The sequence below is a fragment of the Cetorhinus maximus genome, chromosome 12, assembly GCF_964194155.1.
Source record: "Cetorhinus maximus chromosome 12, sCetMax3.hap1.1, whole genome shotgun sequence".
NCBI classification, from domain to species: Eukaryota; Metazoa; Chordata; class Chondrichthyes; order Lamniformes; family Cetorhinidae; genus Cetorhinus; species Cetorhinus maximus.
The window spans coordinates 104,309,412-104,331,777 of NC_135890.1; the positions used below are offsets into that span (position 1 = coordinate 104,309,412).

A 22,366-nucleotide genomic window follows, 5' to 3' on the forward strand; every position below is an offset into this window, starting at 1 on the left:
TAGTGACTGTAATCTCTTTCTAATATATCACGGTTGCAAAGCCTGTATGGTGTTTAACGACTAATCACTGAATAATAGGCCTGGATTTTAGTTTAAACATGTGTGAGGACAGGGTGTTTTTTGAGGGAAGGAAATCCAGAAGTTTTTAACTGCAAGCCATCTTAATTATTTTCCCTGCAGGTTTTTTTGCTCACAGACAATCTGATTGACAGACTGGAGGTCTGTTCGGCAGGGACTCCTACAGTACAAGGCCAATCATGGTGGAGTCCAGTCATGAGGTTAAGTTCAGAGGATGGAGAAGGATGGGAGAGTTGACAGGTGTGTGGAGTAGCAGAAGTAGAGGAAAGAGCAAGATTTGCAGGGTAGCTGGTTGGGCTGGTAGAAAACACTGCTGCTCCTCCTGGCCCACAAGCTGTAAATGCAGTTACCTCATGGATTCAGCCCTTCTCGCTTCCTTTCACTTGCTGGGCTTCCCCAAGGTCTGGTGAGTTCCGATTTCCGATTTTTTGAATTTTTAACCCCTATCCCTACCCCAAACCATCTGTTCTTGAGAGTTAAAATTCAGCCCATATTAACACTGTCTGATGCTTAGTGACCAACCTCTATATTATACCATAGCTATAATTCCTGAATACAGTGACTGTGATCCCTGTATTTACTGCAGCCACTGTATTCCTGATATGATATATTTTTATAATCTAAGCTCATAATATGCTCCCACTGGATGTCACAGAAACAATATTGTTCTTATGTCACAAGCTTTTTCTACACAGTCATTGCGTGTCATAGTGTAACCAGATACTCTACATCAGCTTTATATACAGTAACAGGTAACTTGAAATAAATTATGAGATTCAAGGCACCCGTGGATTTAGTAGATGGCAGCATAATGCAATGGTTATGGTACTGGACTAGTGACCCAAAGTCGGAAGTTCAAATCTCATCATAGCAAGCTGTGAAATTAAAACTCAATAAACCTGGTAATTTATCACCAGATAGAAAAATGAGCAGGAAAATCTGGCAGACTGATATTAAAAATCCAACTGCTTCACTATTGTTCTTTAGGGAAAGGAACTTGCCTACCTGATCTGGCCTACACGTAACGCCAATCCCAAATTGTGTGGTTGATTTGTATGGTTCAATAATAACTTAGGAGCAACTAGGAATGAGCTATAAATGCTGTTTTGCCAGTGTCACCCACATCTCAAGAACACCTTTTTCAGTTCTTGCTCATAATTAGATTTTAGGAATAATTCTACCCCCATAATCGTCAAACAGTGCAGAAACCCAAATCAATCCAGCTGTTTCTCTGGGTGTTGTACACAAAGCAGCCAAATATTTCCATTTTAAACTGAATCTATCAGATGTTTAATACCATCCTAGCCAGAAATTACCACTAGTTAGGGTTGTTCTTTTATCACTGCAATTCGCCCAAAACCTACCAACCCTGAGCAAAAGGTCGAGGAACTTTAAGTGCAAATTGCAAACCAATCAGTGTAAATCAAGTTGCTGTGACATTTTGCTCTAGTTTAAAAAAACCTTGCGAGAGAAGCTGGCTCCACTCACAAAACTGGCTAAACCCCCCCAGATTGAATTAATCACCATTGTGAGTTTTTGTTATGTGCACCTGGTGTGTTTTAAAAACATTTAAATAGGTTTTAAAGTTCACTAAGATATGGCCCACTGTACACCAATGAATTTAGTAAATGGATCTGTATATATTTTATAAAGTCATTTTCAGTCATTTAAAATCGAGTTGTTAACAAATGATGGACTAGACACTCCGATTAAAGCAAATCTTCTCTTTTGGGATGAATCCATTTTCAGCTGTATTAATAAAGCTGGAGGGATGCCACTCTTAGCTATATTAAGGAATATTTCTCAATTCAATTTTTCTTTTCAAATTTCATCCTGAATTGCTGCTTGATTGTGCTGATTAATGGTAGATTTTACATTCAACGATATGCAAATGCATTGAGCAAGGAAATTGAAAAAAGACTTTAGTGCAAAACTAGTGCAATTTGCAACCAGATCACTGATTGCGCTCAAAGCAGAAGCTCATGGTTCATGTGGTTACCCTCATGCCAGTGTCACACAAATTGGTTTTCATGTGAGATTCCAGTGAGGTGCAATTGGCCTTCAGCAGATGCATGAAACCCACTCATGGCAAATCAGCATCCATTCTAAACTACTGAAATCAACTGAGAAAACAATTGAGTGCGGTGCAAAACTGGCTATCAATTCACTATGAGCCCATTTCACGCTATTAGCATAAATGAGTTTCACCGCTTTTCTTTTTAAGGTACTTTCTGTCTTCCTCTCATCTCCTTACAGTATGCACCATTAATGACAGTGATAGCCAAGTCAACTTGTTCATTTCATGTCCCTTCTAATTAATTAATTTAGTTAATTAATTTGATTTTCTTGCAACAAAATGCCCTGATGTGTATTACAGCCTTTTCCCCTGTTCTGTGAAATCTTGAGTACCTGTCATATTGGAGGGAACATTCACTCCCTCCTTCAGGCAGGTAATAGAAACTGACGGATAATCAAGGCTCCACTGGGACATGGAGCACACTAATCAGCTGTTCAGGAGTTGCTGTGCAGCCTCATTTACACCGCTCTCTTTACCTACCAGTTCTTTTCAATCTCAGTAAAAAAACTTTAAAAAAGGAATAGTGTGGAAGGAGAGCCATGCATAAGAGGTTCCCTCAGTCCATTAACAGCTCATCACTGTACTTGTTCCTCTCATTGCTTCCTACAACACAGTTTATTTGATCCTTGACTGCCTGCAAAAACAAGTGAGAATCTGGGCAATGGGAGCATGGCGATTGGGTTCAATGGTGGCAATTTATTTTTGCTGTTTACCTCATCTCTTGTTTTCATTCAGTCATCTTAACAACATCTTGCATTTATACAGCATCTTTAATGTAATCCTCCAAAATTTGGATGTCTTTTTGACTACCCTAGTCCCACAGCATATCAATATTCAAATGCCAATTGTTCTTCAATTTTAGGTTGTACAGGCTGATGGATTTGAACAAACCTGCCCAGTTTGAAGGGTGTGCAAACTGCTTGCTGCTCTGGACAATCTTCATAGCTTCTCCCAGCGCTGCACTGGATTTCATTCCATTGAGGAGAGAGGAGTAGAAAGTGTGCACAAACATCTTGGATGCAGCCACAGGCACCGGCCAAAGGGAAACCAAAACACAGTGTGCTCCAGCAGCTAGGAAAGCCCGCGTCAGGCCAATAATACCATCCGCTGTTACTTTGTTATTAGACTCTTGGTAGGAGCCAAGGACTACTAGCTTGACAGGGAGATGTAATTCCAGGATGTCAGCTGCTGTCAATAAGAATTCTTGCAGGGGAGGGCTGTCAGTTATGCTCTCCACGTCACTAGCATCATCTTGCATCCTCAGAGACTCTGGAATCGTGTAGCTGTTTCCAATACTACTCTTTCCACTAATGGTGCTTCCTTCATTATTTGGCGTGAGGACCAAAGCGGCAAGTTTCCAGGAGATGTGGGTTGCAAAATGGACACACTCTGCCTGACTGAGCATGCTCATCACTCTTTCCTTGGTGGCAGCAGTGTTTACTAGGGGCTGGCAGCCCAGAAGCTCTGAAACCATGTAGGCCTCCTCCTCAGCAGAAGGCATGGGTCCCCAGAGCCACCGGTCCATTACTGCTGATGGGAGTTTGGGGTTACCTATCACAGCTGCCATTGAGGTAGAGGAGCTGCACGCAGATGTACTCTTTCGAAGATGGGACTGTACAAAATAAGACACAAATGCATAAATTTAGTTTAAATGTTTCATGCATTAAGTAAGTAAATCTCCAACATTTAACACTATGTTCAGGAGTGACAATGGAGCCTCAGTTTTATGCTCTCTTTACGTACAGGTTATTTTAAATCTATGTTCTCGCCAGTCCACCTGAGTTTTGTATCTCTTACAGTCAAGATTGGCTGGGCCAACAATAGTGCGTTTTTAGTTTAGGCAATAGGAATTGTACAAGAGTCAGTGAGGGTGAATATCCTGAATATTTTCATTCCACAATATGGTCTATATAAAGATAGTAAGCAGGGTTGGATAGGAGTCACAAAGTTAAGCTGAGGTTAACTGAGAGGTAAACAAAGGAGAGAGAACATGGGATAGGAAAAAACCTCATGAAAGCAAAACTTGGGGGGTAGAGAAGAGGTTGACTCCCAATTCTATGGGATTGTACGAGAGTCCAGGGTAAAGGCAGTTCTGGAAGGTGAGGAATTGGCAGTCCCTGGAGCATAATATAGAAGTCCAGATGTGGTCAGTCCAGGGGATGATACAGCTGTACAAGGCTAGTGAATCCTGTAAGGTTGGCACATAACTCCAGGTAGTGACAGTCATTTGTGGGGATACAGAATGTGTCATCAGTTCTAGGATAAGGCAGTGTCAGTAGTGAGTATGAGTCATGGTACAGGGATTCAAGCAGGACCTGTTGAGGGGGCTGGAATGCAGCTAGGGGTTATTAGCAGAAGGAGGGGAAGAAACCAGGCTGTCAGAGTGTGAGTTTGAGGATTCACCGAGATGGGGAAGAAAATGGCAGACTCAGCAATGAAATCCTGTGTTATTATTAGGTGGCCTTCGAGAAATATATGAAAACCAGGACTTTTGGACAATGTAGTTGTCAAGCATGGAGGGGCAGGAAACTTACACATAAATAGTAGTTTTAAAACACATTTAATTATCCAGTGTTTACATGAAGGAGAAGAACAATGGAAGGATCTTGAAGAGTTCCTACCTTGGGACTTGCTTGAAGGGCCCGGATTGAGGGTACAGCAATGATACTGAAACGTTCATACAGATACTCGTTAGAGGAGCTTCCTTTCAACAGAGCAAATGGAATGAGATACAGTTCCCCTTCCAGGACCAACACAAGCTGACGGTGTCGACCAACGGGGCCACTGGAATGCATCAATCCCTAAAGAGTCAGTTAAAGCAAGATTGTTATTTATGTATATTAGAAAATGTCCATTTCTTTGGTGAAACAGCTACCATTACTGCCAGTGTTGAAATCATACACTTAGAATACCTCCTAATTGAACAGATTTTGGTTAGTAAAAGCTGTCTTTTCCTTCTTTCCATCTACCATCTGATCATGTAGAGCTCTCTGCCAACAGCATAGCCAAGAAATGGCATAACTCAACCCAAAGTAGGTTAAACTCCAAATGCTGAGAGCCAAGTCTAAAACCCATTGCCATTGTTGTTGTTCAGTTGCTTAGTCTCAATGGATAGAAGAATTGTAGCTTCATAAGGCGCAAATTTCCCTTCCAGGACTAAGCCCCGTGGCAGGGGCAGGGACAGGGATTGTTTGCCACCACAGAGGCCGCCAGGAATTCATGCAGTATCGCGCAACCCTGGCCTCATTAATTATGCAGTCAGGGGTTTCCCAACATTTGCATGGCGGGGCGGGCTGAATGGCGCATGCCCTGCTGTCAAATCCAGGCGCCATATTTAAAAGACGCCCAGACAGCAATTTACCCACCACGTTGATTGAGGAGTTGGCCCGAAGAGATCAGGAAGCTCCAGTGCCCATGTTCAGCAACACCCTGAGAGTCTTCCTGGACCAAATGGAGCCCAGAAGGGGCATCCTCTTTCCAACGGAGGAGGAACGGGCCATGCAGGGAGACGAGCCCTGCATGGGAAGAAGTCTCCAGGGCAGTCAGTGCCCAAGCTGTGCACTGGAGGACTGCCCTGAAATGCCACAAGAGGATGAATGACCTCATCTGCTCTGTCAGGATAAGCGAACCTTCACCTGCACACACTCACCTAAATGAATAGTACGCGGACATGGGCCTCATGGGGGTAAAGGGGCTCACGCATTGAGGGCACTGGCAAGCACAGCAAATGACATGCCTCTCTGAGCCTTATCTTTTTTTCTGCATAGGCTCACCGCTTTGGAGGCTGCTAGCCTAGAACCCTTCTGGACAACCTGCAGTCAGTGCATCGCTCACATGCCCCACAATCCGATGGGTTATTTGTAAGACTGGAAGCTTGAGAAAGCTACATAAAATTGCTATATACAATTAAATGCTAAATACAATTGCTCTCAACTCCATCTACTCATTTTCCACAGGAGATAGACTTCGAACAGATCTAGCAATTCAAGACTGGGCAACCATGAGGCGCTGTGGGCCATCAGCAGCAGCAGCAATGTACTCAGCCACAATCTGTAACCTCATGGCCCAGCATATCCCCCACTCTATCATTACCACCAAGTCAGCTAGGGCATCAACCCAGGTTCAGTGAAGAGTGCAGGAGGGCATGCCAGAAGCAGCACCAGCCAAACCTAAAAATGAGGTGTCAGCCTGGTGAAGCTACAACACAGAACTACATTTGTGCCAAGCAGCATAAACAGAAAGTAATAGAGCTAAGCGGTTCCGCAACCAATGGATCAGATCTAAGCTCTGCAGTCCTCCTGCGCCCAGTCATGGATGGTGGTGGACGATTAAACAACTCACTGGAGGAGGAGGCTCCACAAATATCCCCATCCTCAATGATGGGGGAGTACAGCACATCAGTGCAAAAGATAGCGCTGAAGCATTTGTGACAATCTTCAGACAGAAGTGCCGAGTGAATGATCCATTTCGGCCTCCTCCAGCAACACAGATGCCAGTCTTCAGCCAATTCAATTCACTCCATGTGAAATCAGGAAACGGCTGAAGGCACTGGATACTACAAAGCTAATGAGCCCTGACAATATTCCTCCAATAGCACTGAAGACATGTGCTCCAGAACTTGCCGTGCCCCTAGCCAAGCTGTTCCAGTACAGCTGCAATACTGGCATCTACCCAGCAATGTGGAAAATTGCCCAGGTATGTCCTGTACACAAAAAGCAGGGCAAATCCAATTACCGGCCCATCAGTCTACTCTCGATCATCAGTAAAGTAATGGAAGGGGTCATCAACAGTGCTATCGAGCAGCATTTGCTTAGTAATAACCTGCTCACTGACACTCAGTTTGGGTTCCACCAGGGTCACGCAGCTCCTGACCTTATTACAGTCTTGGTTCAAACATGGACAAAAGAGATGAACTCCAGAGGTGAGATGAGAGTGATTACGCTTGACATAAATGCAACATTTGACCGAGTGTGGCATCAAGGAGCCCTGGTAAAACTGGGGTCAATGGGAATCGGGGGAAAACTCCCCACTGGTTGGAGTCAGTGCAAAGGAAGGTGGTTGTAGTTGTTGGAGGTCAGTCATTTCAGCTCCAGGACATCACTGCATGAGTTCCTCAGGGTAGTGTCCTAGGCCCAACCATCTTCAGCTGCTTCATCAATGACCTTCCTTCTATCATAAGGTCAGAAGTGGGGATGTTCCCTGATAATTGCACAATGTTCAGCACCAATCGCGACTCCTCAGATACTGAAGCAATCCATGTCCAAATGCAGCAAGAACTGGACAATATCCAGACTTGGGCTGACAAGTGGCAAGCAACATTCATGCCACACAAGTGCCAAGCAATGACCATTTCCAATGAAAGTGAATCTAACCATCGCCCCTTGACATTCAATGGGCATTACTGTTGCTGAATTCCCTCATTATCAACATCCTGGGGGTTACTACTGACCAGAAACTGATCTGGATAAGCCATATAAATACTGTGGCTACAAGAGCAGGTCAGAGGCTAGGAATCCTGTGGGGAGTAACTCACCTCCTGACTCCCCAAAGCCAGTGCATCTACAAGGCACAAGTCAGGAGTGTGATGGAATACTCTCATCCATGAGTGTGGGAGTGAAGCTCCCACAACACTCAAGAAGCCAGACACCATCCAGGGCAAAACAATCCACTTGATTGGCACCCTATCCACAAACATTCACTCCCTCCACCACTGATGCACAATGGCAACAGTGTGTACTATCTACAAGGTGCATTGCAGTAACTCACCAAGGCTCCTTAGACAGCAGTTTCCAAACCTGCGACCACTACCATCTAGAAGAACAAGGGCAGCAGACACATGGGAACACCACCACCTGGAAGTTTCTCTCAAGCCAATCACCATTCTGACTTGGAAATATATTGCCGGGTCAAAATTGTGGAATTCCCTCCCTAACAGCACTATGGGTGTACCTACACCACATGGGCTGCAGCGGCTCAAGAAGGTAGCTCACCACCAATTCTCAAGGGTAATTAGGAACGGGCAATAAATGCTGGCCTGGCCAGCTATGCCCACATCTCATGAATGAATATAAAAAACAAGTTAAGCCATAATCGTAAAAAGAGGGAGAAGAAGGGAGGGTGTCAGCCACAGTTAAAAGAACTGACTGACTCCAAGGAGTGGGCAGCCCAGCTGGCAGGGGTGGTGCAGGGCAGATCCATTGGAGATGGAGAGATTGGCTTATGGCCTCCACTCAGTAAGGATTCATGCATGTCATAGAAACCTCAGGGTCATGGGTGCTTCCATGTTGGCTGCAGTTCATGCAGTCACTCACTCTCTCCTCTCACACTTACAGGTATCACCAGGAAGAGGTCAAGGCCTGAGATCCAAGAGCCCTGTCCAGCTCTAATACAAGCCCAGAGAGGAGCGAGGTAATCGCCGATGACAAAAGTGCACCTGTATAGGCATCACAGCAGACAGCTGCACCCTCCAACAGCCCAGAGAGACATATCTCGGTGGGCATTACATCTAGTTTAGGAAGGGTCTCACATTCTGGTGCTCACTGCATGGGCACATGTCCACCGCAGGGTTAGCCAAGCTCACTGGCACTTGGCCTACTCCAGCTTCTATTTCTTATGGTCACTTTCACAAAGTAGTTGGATTTATCTGACCTACTATAAATTGCCAGAATATGCCATCACATTTCAGATTTGCAGTGTCCACCTTCTCTATGCATCTTATTATTTTTCTGACTGGCTTGATGTAGAAGCACTCAAACAATCAAAGGGTGACAGGACAGATGAGCACTTGGACAATTCTGAACACAATCCACAAGAGAGGGATCTAAATTTTTCTAAGCTTAATTTGTCTGGGTTAACTGGTCACGGTACTGCCATAAATTGAGGCTAATTGTTACAGTTTGACATGTTTACAGCCACTGTTACCACACACAGCTATTATACTGTACTAACGCATTGTGAGAATGGAAGGATGTAAAAAAAAAAATCACACCAGATTTTTTTTTGCATTTGGCTTTCTTCATGATGCGCAAAAATGTGCATTTATTTTATCATTATCTATCATAATGACTAGAAAACAGAAGCACAATATTACTGCCACAATAAAAAGGCAAATAGTTGCCTTGTTTCCACCCCCCCCCTACCCCCCCACACCCAAGAATGATTCTGAATACTCCCGCACATCATATTGGTGTGCTTATTACAGGCTGTGACACAGGGTCAGCAGCACTGACAAATATGTGCCCTGGGAGCCCAGCCTCTTGGACGACTCTTCTCCGTTTTGACATATTGTTTACAAGTACCAACAACTATTCTGGAGGGCCTCTCTCTGCCAACCGCCCACAGATGCCAGGCTCGTATGTTGCGCTGCTAAATTTACCATCGCTGGGCAGTCTCACTTCCCTTTGCAGGCAAGGAGGTGACAAGCAGTAGCACCTCACCAGAGGGCATGCTGTCTTCCAGAAACCAGCTTGTATAATTTCAGTCTACTCTCTGCACCAGCAGCAACAGCCATCAGCAACATAATGGTGTTTAATCCCTAAAATACATTGACATGTGCCTGGTAGATTTTCACGCGCATTAGATGTCCCCAGAGTTCCACATTTTCAATGATACTTTAATGCGTATAGCCTATAAATAAAATGATATGGGAAATTTCCATTTGCTTTGAACTACGTGGTTTCATCACACCGAGTTAGATGCTCTGCTTCATTCAATAACTATTACAGAATTAAATAAACAAAATGATGGTCTTCCCACAGCTATTATACACTTAACGATCCTCAGTTATTGAGGAAGCAGCAACTGGTTTTGGCCCTTGAAACAATTTTTCTTCCCTCACAAAGCAATACAGAAACATTGACAATAGAGTTGATTACATGGGCATGCAGGGTTCTGAGTTGGATTATGCATTTGTAATATCTTCATGAGCACACATGAAACTCAGAAATAACCAGAGGCCTCCATTGCATCTGTAATCAATTCTAGTCATAAGTTAATTATTTATATTTCATAGAATTGTTTTAAAATATAGCTTATTTAATTCCTGCCCTCACAAGCACCACAGATACACACATTATGGAGAAGATGTTGAGGAAGAAGCATAGGGCGAGGTACTGGTGCCAAAAGGACAGCAGTGACGGATTTTTGATAAAGACCTATCTTCATGATTTGTTACCTCTAGATTCCAACACACTCCCACATTCTACCCTCCATATACTTGAGGCCATTCAAAACTCTGCTGGCCATGTCCTAACTGGCACCAAGTCCAATTCCTCTTGTTACGAAAGTATACTAATTTTCATAATATTTTTCTGGTTTATTGTGAAGTAGGTTTATGGGGGTTAAGTATAGTTTTTTCTGTCTGTGTGATTTAATTACATTTGGAGTCAAGTAGACTGTAAACTGGAAATCATCAAAAGGCGCTTGGAATGCTAATGAGTAGACATGGATGCTGGCTTAGGTTTGGACGTGAAGGGAATTTGCATTTTTAGTTAAGTGAAGGGAGTGTTTGAGTTTCAACGGGATGTTAGTCTATTTATGACTAGTCAGATCAGCAAGGCTAAGGAATGTGTGTATTATTTCCCCAAAGGTTACTGACAATACTGGCAACATGAAAGTTTTCATATTATGAGGAAGATATAGTTTCAAAGACATATGGAATAATAGAATGTACATATTAAAGAGAGAGAAACATATATAAAGGAGAATGAAAGGTTATGTGAGAGAGGGCCATGTAAGATCTAACAGGAGTATGTGAAACAGCCTCCATGAAGCCTCCAGCCATTTACGCATAAGTCTGCTATGTAAAGTAACTGAAGGTAAGGAAGCCATTTGGAATTCTACTGTTAAGTGGGTATTGTGTTAGCTAGCTGGTTTTGTTTTAAATCTAAAATCTATTTTGGACTGTTGCCTTAAAGAGGGTGTGTAACTGGAAGTCAGGTCAATTAGGAATTTTAGGATTTTTTATAATAGTAAGTAATTATAGTCTTATGTACATGCTTGAAATCTTTTATTTTGTTAATAAATATTCTGAGTTAATTTTTTAAATCTCTAAAGGTCTTGGTGGACTCATTAGTTCTGAATTCAGTGCACACATCTTCTTGTAATAAATACAAATTGCAAAACTGTTGTGACAGCGCAACCATGTTTCCCTTGTGGATTTGGTCTACCTGGCACACATCATCTGCCAAGTCATAACCCTCTATATACTCAGTGATCAGTGATCTATATACTCAGTATTGGCTCCCACTTAGGAAACATCTTGATTATTTTCATTCTTGCTTTCAAATACCTCTACGGCCTTGTCCTTCCCTATCACTGCAATCTCCTCCAGTCCTAAAACCCTCTAGATACCTGTGCTCATCTAATTCTGGCCTCTTAAATATTCCTGATTTTAATTCCTCCACCAGTTGCCTAGGCTCTAAGTTCTGGAATTCTCTCCCTAATCCTCTCTGCTTCTCTATCTCACTTTCTTCCTTTAAGACACTCTTTAAAACTGATCACTTTGACCAAGCTTTTGCTCGCCTAACACAACATTTGCTTATGTGGCTCAGTGCCATATTTTGTCTTATAATGCTCCTGTGAAGCGCTTTGGGATGTTTTATCACATTAAAGGTGCTATATCAATATACTGTAAACCACAGTGTATAAGTTAATCTTATAAGTCAATATACTGAGGTCAAGAAAGGCACTTTATAAATGCAAGTTCTTTCATTTCTTTTACTGTCAGAGGTGCTGTCTTTCAGATGAAACTTTAAAACAAGGACCCGTCTCTGTGTTCAGGGGAATGCAAAAGATGCAAAGGCCTATTCAGGAGCCTGTCCTCACCAAATTTCCTCCCATAACCAAATTTACCAAGAACAGATTAACCAATCATTCTTCTCACCATTTGTGGAACCTGCTATTTACAAATTGATGGATTCAATTGCCTATCATTGGCTGTGCAGCACTTTAAGATGTCCTGAGGCTGTGATATACAACATACACAACTGAAAGGTGGTACTGTTAAACTGGATCAATAATTATCTGCACTGAACTCTGTCATTCAGTACAGAGCAACACTGGTGGCATCTGCAACTGAGATCTCAAGTTATGCAGGCTATGGGCATCTGTTTTGAATGCCCTGATTTTGTGTTATGAAGGCTTTTGGGTCCAAATGTAAGATGTGGTCATGACTGGTAACCATGATGGAGGGAATTTCAAGACCTTATAATTGCTGACTGTTCTATGCTCATACAAATCAGTGAATACTCCTACATGTCAGCAGCAGGTCTGGAAAATAGGTGCCACTTTTGAAAGCAACCACGGTGACTTCAACAAAGGAGAGCCCAAGCACTAAAGTGAATAAGAGTTAGTCCCAAATATTGGCAGCGGACTTACTGTACCATTGCAGCTAATTACTTGACTGTGTAGCCCTGCATAAGTGCTATTCCTCTTTAAGAAGAGCACTTAGCAGTTTTTATAATCTTCAGCATATGCACCATCACCCAACAACACCTTACAGCCATTCCTAATAAGCATTCTTTACAGTTTTCATCTAGAATTTCAGAATGGGAGAAACTGCATGCAGGGTGACATGCCCCCAAATAATATTAATATTCAAAGGAAGGCATCCCCATTGAAGGTACACTATACACTATTCCTTGTCTTTTTTTTTTGTTCATGAGATGTGGGCATCCCTGGCTAGGCCACCATTTATTGCCCATTCCTAATTGCCCTTGAGAAGGTGGTAGTGAGCTGCCTTTTTGAACTACTGCAGTCCATGTGGTGTAGGTACACCCACAGTGCTGTTAGGGAGGGAGTTCCAGGATTTGGACCCAGTGTCTTGCCCTGTGGAAAATATGGCTTGACATTTTATGATATTGGCCATCCAAGTTTCCCTTGAAAATCAAATGACAAAAATCTGAGTTAACAAATTGAACAAATGTGAAGGTTTCTAGGTGTTTCAACAGAAGTGAAGAGCTTACAGGAGTGTTCTGCCTAAGGGAAAAGGTGTAGCAGTCATGGGTACATATAATATATTGGAGCAGGAGGAAAGAGTTCAAGAGAACATAGAGTGAGCACAACTTGCAAAAGCTCCTACCCCTGGCAATTGGGATTATGAGAACAGAATCAAATATCTGGGCATAATAGGAGCACAGACTTCCCAGAGAGGCTGTGACTGTCCCATCCGATCATGATAATTGACTGGATATAGTACAGTTTATGTAGCAAAACAGAAATTTCTGGTGAACATCATGGACTGAGTCATCCAGAAGTCAAGAAGTGATCCAAGTAAGGTGAATGGACACAACAGGCATGTGCCATTTATCTTAACCTTGCCATTTTCCTCATGTAATTTATAGCCCTCAACCACTTGAGCTAATGAACTGCCTGAAACATTTAAAATTATTTATAATTCTTGATTTACTTGACCCTGCTATTGGCTTCTGGTGTAATTTTTTAAAAAAATTCTGATGGTATCAGAGCCACAGAAACATTTAACTTTATCAAACATTTCAGCAATTAGGGGGAAAAATACCTTTTCACCATCCACCATACCCCTAAAGACAGACAGCTGGTGATCAATTGTCTTCATTTTTCTTCACTTTAATCAGTTCTTGATATGCCTGGTGTCCCTGTTCAGTATTTGTCCTCATTTGAATATTCCTGCAGATGTCTCAATCACCATTAAATTAGAAGGCAGGCAATGCACTTGCTTGTCCTCTTAATATCAGCGACAGGCATCTCCCTATTTTTAATACAACCAGCCTCATTTGCATTGGAAGTAAGCCATGTCCTATATTCAAACAACTCAATCTGTTTGTATTAATTATAAAGGCAAATTTAAAACCAATATGCTCGACTGACTCAAATTAGTGCATCATTTTGTTAATCGCTCTCATATAAGATGCAGCTTTCCTTGTCTCCTCAAGGAAGAGTAATTTAACTTGCAAATTTCTCACTTGAAACTAAAAGTTAATTCTATCATGGCCCCTCATGCATGATATTGCTCAAGCTTGGTTGCATCTCTTCAGGTGACGCCTGGGACTCATCTGTTTTCATTTACTAATAGCACAGCTGGAGATGACACTTCTGAGATTAAGGACCCACAAATCACAGAAATGTATTAGAGTGATTATATATATTTATTACTGAGATTTATAAAAAAAAAAGTTTATTATTTTCCAAAACTAAAACGTAGTTGGAAAACTGCAAGTTGAATTTTACTGACACCCTGAGGAAAACAACTTAATTTTTTTGTCTTCTTGTCTGACATTTTCAAGAATATATTACCCTGCTTAAGTGTATGTCACTTAAAAATATACATAACTTAAACATATGAACTAGCAAAGGCTTAATCGTTCCTTCATCATTTCCCTTCAAAGCCAATTCAGTTGAGTGTACAAGCATTTTAAAAATGGTATGTTTTTTAAAAAGAACACTTAAATACTTAAGCAACTAGAGCCACCCATTACTTTGAAATACTCCATCATCTGATGTCTCATAAGCCCTGGGGTTACTGAAGACTGGAACGCTACATCCACCTTTTAACAAGTCCAAGCTGTGAAGCTACATAACAACAAACTCACACGCTAGTTATTGTCAGGCTCATGAGTAGCAATGAGGAGGGAATAAAATATTGTTGGGTGTGTGTTACAAGGAAATATTACACTCTGGGGGTTTACTGAAGTGGAGCGCAAGTGGTTTATTATCATTATCTGAACTGAGCACGTCACGGCTGTGAAAACATTTCAAACCCTGTTCATCTGTATTGTTAATTATTTTATCTCTTTCTTTGTCTGTAATTGTCTCTGCTCCACACAACCTCATCCATAGACAGCACTCAACTCTCACTAATTTTGCATTATAAGTGTGGGAACATATTTGTAGTGACATTTTCTCCAAGCCAGCGAGAAAGGTGCTCATTGACTCTCCACTGTTCCTCATAACAGGGAATGGCTTACTGAAATTGACAGGAAAATGAAAGCTGAGAAGTCTCTATAAGGGGTGGCTGAATCTGCACAGTTTTACCCCTGGGCACGTTTGTCCTATGCTCTGATTAAAGGTTATTGATCCGGAACATTAATTCTGTTCCTTTGCCAGAGCTGCCCACTATATCCGCATTTGCTGTTTTTAATTTTAAATAAAATCTATAAGCTGCTTCCTTTCTCAGAGAATCATAGAGACATAGGAAAAGGAGGTAGCTTTGAAGCCCATCAAGCCTGTTCCACCATGGTTGATCTTTGTATACCTGCTTTTGTCCTATATCCCTTGCTACCTGTGGCTACCAAAAATCCATCAATCTCAGAGTTAAAATCAACAATCGATAAACACCAATTGTTGCCTGTGGAAAAGAGTTCCAAACTTCTACCACCCTTTGTGTGTAGACGTGTTCCTTAATTTTACCCTGAAGAGTCTGGCTCCGATTTTTAGACTCAACCATTCAGGAAGGAAGAGGCCATTCGGTCTGTGGCAGCTCTTTGAAAGAGCTATTCAATTAGCTCCACACTACTGCCCCTTCCCCATGGGGGAGAATTTTCTCCCCATTGGGTGGGCTGGGCGGGAGCGGGCAGCCAATCGCCGCCTGTGATCAGCTGCGCGCCGCCATTTTACGTGGGCGGGCCAATTAAGGCACGTGAAAGAGCGCAGAAATCTCCCTGAGGCAGCTCCGTGCCTCAGGGAGATTAATTTGATCATGAAAACATGAAAAAAAAATCTAAAAAATTATTCAGACATGTCCCCTCATGTGACATTGTCACATGAGCTGGGATATGTCAATGAATTTTAATAAAATTTTTTTTATCAAAGTCATAACCCCTTCGTGAAGCCTCATCCCGCCCGTGGATGAGGTTTCATGAGAAATGCGAAGGCCACCTGGGCTCTTCGCCTGCCCGCCAACCTTAAGGTTGGACGGGCAACCCTGACAACTACTTCAATTAGGTGATTAATGGTCTTAATAGGCCTTTGACAGTTCGGCGGGCGCGCAGCTGACTCAGGTGCGCGCCCGCCGAACTGAAGATCTGAATGACGCGCGGTGCTCGTTGGGGCGCACAGCTGAGGTCACCGCACGTCATTTTACGTGTTGGCAAGCGGGCCCCGCCCAAGATTCTGCCCATAGTCTTACAATGTTTCCTTGTTAAGTATATATCCAATTTCTCTTCTAAAAGTCATAATTGAAACTGCCTCCACACTCTTTCAGGCACTGCATCGTAGATCATCATAATTTGCTGCATTAAAAAAAAATTCTCCTCAAGAACAGGGGAGGTCACTTATTACTTGGAAGGTGCAAGTTCAGGTGGGGTGGAGGAAGAAATGGATCTAGGAGCACAAACCACTAAAACTTGTGCCACGGGTTAGCAAGGCCATGAGAAAAATACAAGCCAAGCACTAGGCTTTATTTCCAGCGAGACAGAATTGTAAAGCAAAGAAGTTACGCTGAACCTGTATCAAAACTTGGTTAAACCACACTTAAGAGTAATGCATGCAGTTCTGGTCAGTATATTATAAACTGTTAATAAAAGCATTGGACAGGGTGAGGAAAATATTCACAAGGATGATACCAAGAAGGTATAAAAGATTTGACAAGCTGGTTCTCCTTTGTCTTGTAAAAAGACTGAGGGGTGTCCTAATTGAGGCCTTTAAAATTACAAGAGGTTTTGACAGTGAATACAGGGAGAATGTTTCCTCTTGTGGGGAAGAGCATAACTATAGGCCATCAGTGTAAGATAGTCACCAAAAAATCAATAGGGATTCAATTCAATTTCAGAAGAAACCTCTTCACCCAAAGAGTGGTAAGAAGGTAGAACTCGCAACCACAGACAGTGATTGAAGTGAACAGTTTAGATGCATTTAAGGAGAAAGCTAGACAAGCATATGAAGGAGAAGGAAATTGAGGATTACAACGATAGAGTTAAGTGAGGAAAGGTGGGAGGAGACTCGCAACCCAATTCTGTGCCATACATCCTATGTAATTTCTCCCCTGGCTCTTTTGCCAATTATTTTAAATCAGTGTTCTCTTGTTACTGATCCTTCTGTCAATGGAAGCAGTTTCACCCCATTTACTCTATCAAAACACTTCATAATTTTGAACACAGCTATTAATTCACCCTTTCACCTTCTCTGCTCTTAGGAGAACAACACTAGCTTCTCTTGTCTCTCCACATAACTGAAGTCCCTTATCATTCCAGTAAATTTCCTCTGTACCCTTTGGAAAGCCTTGACATCCTTTCTTAAAATGTGGTGGCCACAATTGGAGACAATGCTCCAGCTAAGGCCTAACCAGTGATTTATAAAGAAAGGTTTATCACAATGTCTATACTTTTTGTACTCTGTAGCCTCAGTATATAACCAGGGGGAGAATTTTCTCCCCATTGGGGGGGTTTGGACGGGAGCGGGCGCATAGCCGAGCGCCACCCCTGATTGGCTGCGCGCCACCATTTTACGTGGGCAGGCCAATTAAGGCTCGCCCAACGTGATGGGCACCCGGAAGCGCTCAGCGCTACCTGTGCGGGCGGGGGGGTGATTAGGCTGAGTCAGGGCCTGCGCTCTTTCGGGCATGCACATCAGTTTGATATTTGAAAATTTTATTAAAGAAAAAAATTTTTTAAGACATGTCCCCTCATGCGACAGTGTCACATGAGCTGGGACATGCCAATGAATTTTATTAAAAATTTGTATTAAACTTTAAAAACCTTCATGAAGCCTCATCCCGCCCGTGGATGAGGTTTCATGATAAATGAGAAGGCCGCCTGGGCTCTTCGCCTGCCCCCCCGCCAACCTTAAGGTTGGACGGGCAGCTCAGTTAATTAGCTTAATTGGTGTTTAAATGGCCTTAATAGGCCTTTGACGGTTCAGTGGGTGTGCAGCCGCCTCTGGCGCGTGCCCGCCGAACTCAAGATCTGAATGACGAGCGGTGACGTCGGGACACACGCCCGACATCACCGCCTGTCATTTTACGTGCCCCGCCCCCACTCGCTGACCTGAAAATTCTGACCTAGGGCTGTGAAGAGAGTGGTGGGGGGTTGGGGGTGGGTGGTGGGAGCTGGAGGGGAGGATTTTCAGACGGCTGAAATTAGCTCAGGACCACTTTTAGTTTTTTTCTGCAGGTTTTCCACCTGACAGCCAGACTGATTGACAAGCTGACCAACAGCAGATGTAAGGTAAGTAGGAGATTGCGATGGGGGGTGGGGGTGGGGGTGGTGGGGGGAGCAGGGGAAGACAGATCATTGTGGGGGAGTCAGAGATGGGTGTGGGCACTCGGGGATTGCGAAGCATGGCGGGAGACGAAGATCATGGGGGAGAATCGCAGGTCTCCAAGGAGGTAAGCTTTTTTGGGCCTAGAGGAAATACTCCTGCTGCTCCTCTTGGCCTGCAGGCCGTGCTGTAAATGCACTTTCCCCATGTTTCCAGCCCTTCCTGCCCCCTCTCACCTGTCGGCGTTCCTGAGCTCTGGAAACCTGGCCTCCATAGGAATTGGACAGGTTGAGGTCAGGATTGAAACTGAAAAATCTTTTACTTCCCACATGCCCCAACCCATCCAGCTTACGGTTAAAATTCACCTCCTCTGCCCCCAGCACCTCGAGACTTTACTTATGAAGCCCAGAATTCTGTATGGTTTTCAAGCCTTCTCAAGTTATCCTGCCATCTTCAAAAATTTGTTTCTGTGTACCCTCCAGGTCTGTTTCCCCGCAACCCCTTTAAAATCAAACCATTCAGTTTATATTACGCAACCCCTCCCCATCCTTCCTTCCAAAATGTATCACTTTACACTTCTCCGCATTAAATTTAATTTTCCCTGTGTCTGTCCTATCCACCTGTCTATGTCTTGAAGTCTGCTGTTATGCTCCTCACTGTTTGCTACATTTTAGATTATTGTGTCATCTGCAAACTATTGAGTGAGAAAAAACAGAGACATTGCCCACTCCATGGTTTACATTTAAATTCCAAACCACAGTACTGTTTACATAAGATTTGTTGATTTAGCTGCAGTGTGAGAGTGGAACATTAATTGCTTCCTGTTGACTGAAAAAAACTCTGAAATGTGTGAGGTAATTTTCTTTGTATACCCAACCATAATATAAACCATTTTGCAATCAAGTTTTTAGTTCTTTAAAAACTTCATGGAACTCTAACCTCAGGTAAATAACGTCTCCTGAAGTGAACACTGGAACAAACTGGCTTACAGAATAGGTCCTCTTTAAAAGCCTCTTCTGCACATAACCCACTTTCCTAGTTACTCAAAAATGACTGAGAGATTTTTTTTTGCAGATTGAAAGTAAAGCAGCTGTTTGTTGATGTAATAATCCAGAGATAAAAAGAGAGTTTGGCATTTCCAGGCCGCTCTTGCCTGGAGTGGTGGTGCCAATTTTTCTCACCATAATTCACCCCAAATCGGCGCCTCTGACGCCAAAGACCACGGACTTTTAAGCACAATTCAAATTTGCATGATCATTTGCGCTAATTTTTAAAAAGGATTGTGCTAGAAGTGGGCTCTGCCCACAAGACTGGGCATGCCTCCAGGATGAATTAATCACCACTGAGAGTTTCCACTGACTGCACTCATTTACAGGCCTTAAGGAGACTCCAAAAATTAAGCTGGGTCTTTCTTCAGCACAAGGACACTAATAGGAACATATTAAAAACAGGTGATTATATACAGATCTTTTAATTTACTAAGAAACCTTACTACTGTATGCCCCATATAAAGAGGAAATGATCCTGTGTATTTTTAAAAGTCGTTTCCAGTAATTTTCTGTGACAAATCAATTTTCAACCGTTCAAAGTGCACCTGGTTACCACTTTTAAAAATGCTCAAGAAATATTTTTTCCAGCAATTTCTTCTAAAATTAAAATGTTAAAATGCTGTCCAATTACCCTGGCGTGCAGCGTATTTTACCTTTGGCAATGTCCAAATGAGTCAGAATGGAAATTTGAAAACATGCGACACTCCTAAAAAAACTAGTGCAATTTTGGGGGCAATCTGTGCTCTTCTTGCTGATTGCGTCCAAAGCAGAAACCCCATCTCATGGGTTTAAGTAGCATAGAGGTTATGTTATTGGGCTAATATTCCAGAGGCATAGATTCATGTTGCAGAGACGTGAGTTCAAATCCAATTAATTAAACATAAAATAAAATGCTGATATCAGTAATGAAACTACTAGGTCGTCGTAAAATTCCATTGAATTCACTAATGACTTTTAAGGTAGGAAATATGCTGTCCTTACCCAGTCTGGTCTATGTGTGGCTCCAGATCCACAGCACTGTAACTGACTCTCAACTGCAGTCCGGTAATGGCCTAGCAAGACACTTAATTGTAGTAAAGAAGGTGGTTCACCACCACCTTTTCAAGAGAAATTAGAATGGGCAATAAATGCTGGCTTTGTTAATAACGCCCACTTCCCATGAATAAATAACAATGATTTATGTGAGAGAAGTATTTATTATTTTCCAGAATACATCAAATATACATAATTTGATGCCTCTTCAGAGATTTCTCACAAACTAACTTGTGCTATCATATGTCCCCCTCCAATGGTATCAGGTTCACATCTGGATTCAGACCACCAGCCCAATGCTATTGAAACCCCAGGACATTTTGGGATGATCAAATCCCCAAACTGCTCACCACCTGCTGCTGAACACCCTGGTCTCCACCTTCCCAGTGCTGCTAAACACCAGGTCCCTGGGATTCCAAAGCCTGAGAGGGCAGTACCTGGGGGGCTTAGGCCAAGCACAGGGGCTGAAATTTTGGAGGGAGCCAGTTCCTTCAGGTCTCTGCCGCTTTCTACCCACGGCCAAGGCTTCTGGCGGGATGGGGGAAGAGGTGCCTTCCCTTTTTTGACCTTATATTATTGAAAGGAGATTGCTTCTCTAGTCGTAATGTTAGTCGATCCACCTTTCCTGTGGCAAGTGTAAAGTATATCAGTAAGATGCTGATGTACTTATACAGGTCAAGTATCCTTTATCTGTAAATCCGAACATATCCAAAAACCACACTTTTTTTGAATCTCATCGACCTTTAACGCCCTTAGGAAGCCTAGTGGCTTGTCTGCACTGTTTACCTTGCTATTTTTGTGGTGAACATGACAAAAAGAAACTTATTACAGGTATCCTGTATTTATTATTCAGTGATACATCTTGCTTTTCTGGCCATTTTATTTGCTTTAGGCTATAGCTAGCCTAGGTTTAACCTATTGTAATGTAAGTTTATATGTGATATCCAACAACCAAAATTGTCTGAAATCCGAAACACAGGGTTTCTGATAAAGGATACTCGATCTGCAACGAAACATGGAGGTGAGAACGAAATGCAGGTTTCCCAATGGCAATTGCCCCTGTGACAGTAGCAACAGGACAATCAAAGTGTTTTATTTATTCTGTCTTCGGCTGCATGTCACCTAACAGAATGGGAATTTACTGCTCTGACATTCCCGGTTTTCCTTTGGGAGGAGGGTCAGTGTGCAACATGAAAAAAGACCCAAACTAGTTCAGACGGGCAGATGGGAGTCTGAGCCTGCTTCACTTCCAGTGGCAGAATTTGGATTCAAATAATTTCAAGGTCAGGATTTGGGGAGACGATGGTGCAGTCATAATCTAGTAATCCAGAGGCCCAGACTAATGCTCTGGGGACATGGGTTCAAATCCCAACAAAGCAACTGGTGGAATTTAAATTCAATTAATAAATCTGGAATATAAATGGTGACCATGACAACTAACATCAATTGTTCTAAAAAAAACCACATTCCCTAATGTCCTTTAGGGCAGGAAATCTGCCATCCTTAACCGGTCTGGCCTACATGTGACTCCAGATCCACAGCAATGTGGTTGACTCTTAACTACCCTCTGAAATGGCCTAGCAAGCCACTCAGTTCAAGGGCAATTAGGGATGGGCAACAAATGCTGGCCTTGCCAGCGACACACAACCCATGAAAGATTAAAGACCTCCAACCTGGTACGTCTTGTGTACCATCTTGCCATGTATTGTAGCTTTAAAATGGTGATTAAAAATTAAATGTGGAGGTAAAGGAAGAACTATCTAGGCGATTCATTCACAATATTCAAAGAATAAGCGGCAGAATCAGGAAATTTGATTCCAAAACATCTGCTAAAATTTCCAGGATATGATATGATATAAACTGGAATTTGACATGCTCAGTTACTGTAAAGAATTGTATGTTATGTGTATCATTCTGTTATAAAATGGAGAGTCCTCTGACTCATCATGATGAACAA

The 22,366-nt window shown here is 42.6% G+C and overlaps 1 protein-coding gene across 3 annotated transcripts in view; it reads right to left on the bottom strand.

The window, feature by feature from the left end:
• Positions 1 to 22,366, bottom strand: part of ttc28 (tetratricopeptide repeat domain 28) — a 761,973-nt gene that overhangs the window by 52,964 nt on the left and 686,643 nt on the right. For all 3 annotated transcript variants that reach the window (XM_078554281.1, XM_078554279.1, XM_078554282.1), the window contains 2 exons: positions 4,777 to 4,956; positions 3,047 to 3,767 (listed from right to left, as the gene is read on the bottom strand). In XM_078554281.1, the coding sequence (XP_078410407.1) occupies positions 3,047 to 3,767; positions 4,777 to 4,956 (901 nt within the window). The remainder of the gene's footprint in view (positions 1 to 3,046; positions 3,768 to 4,776; positions 4,957 to 22,366) is intronic.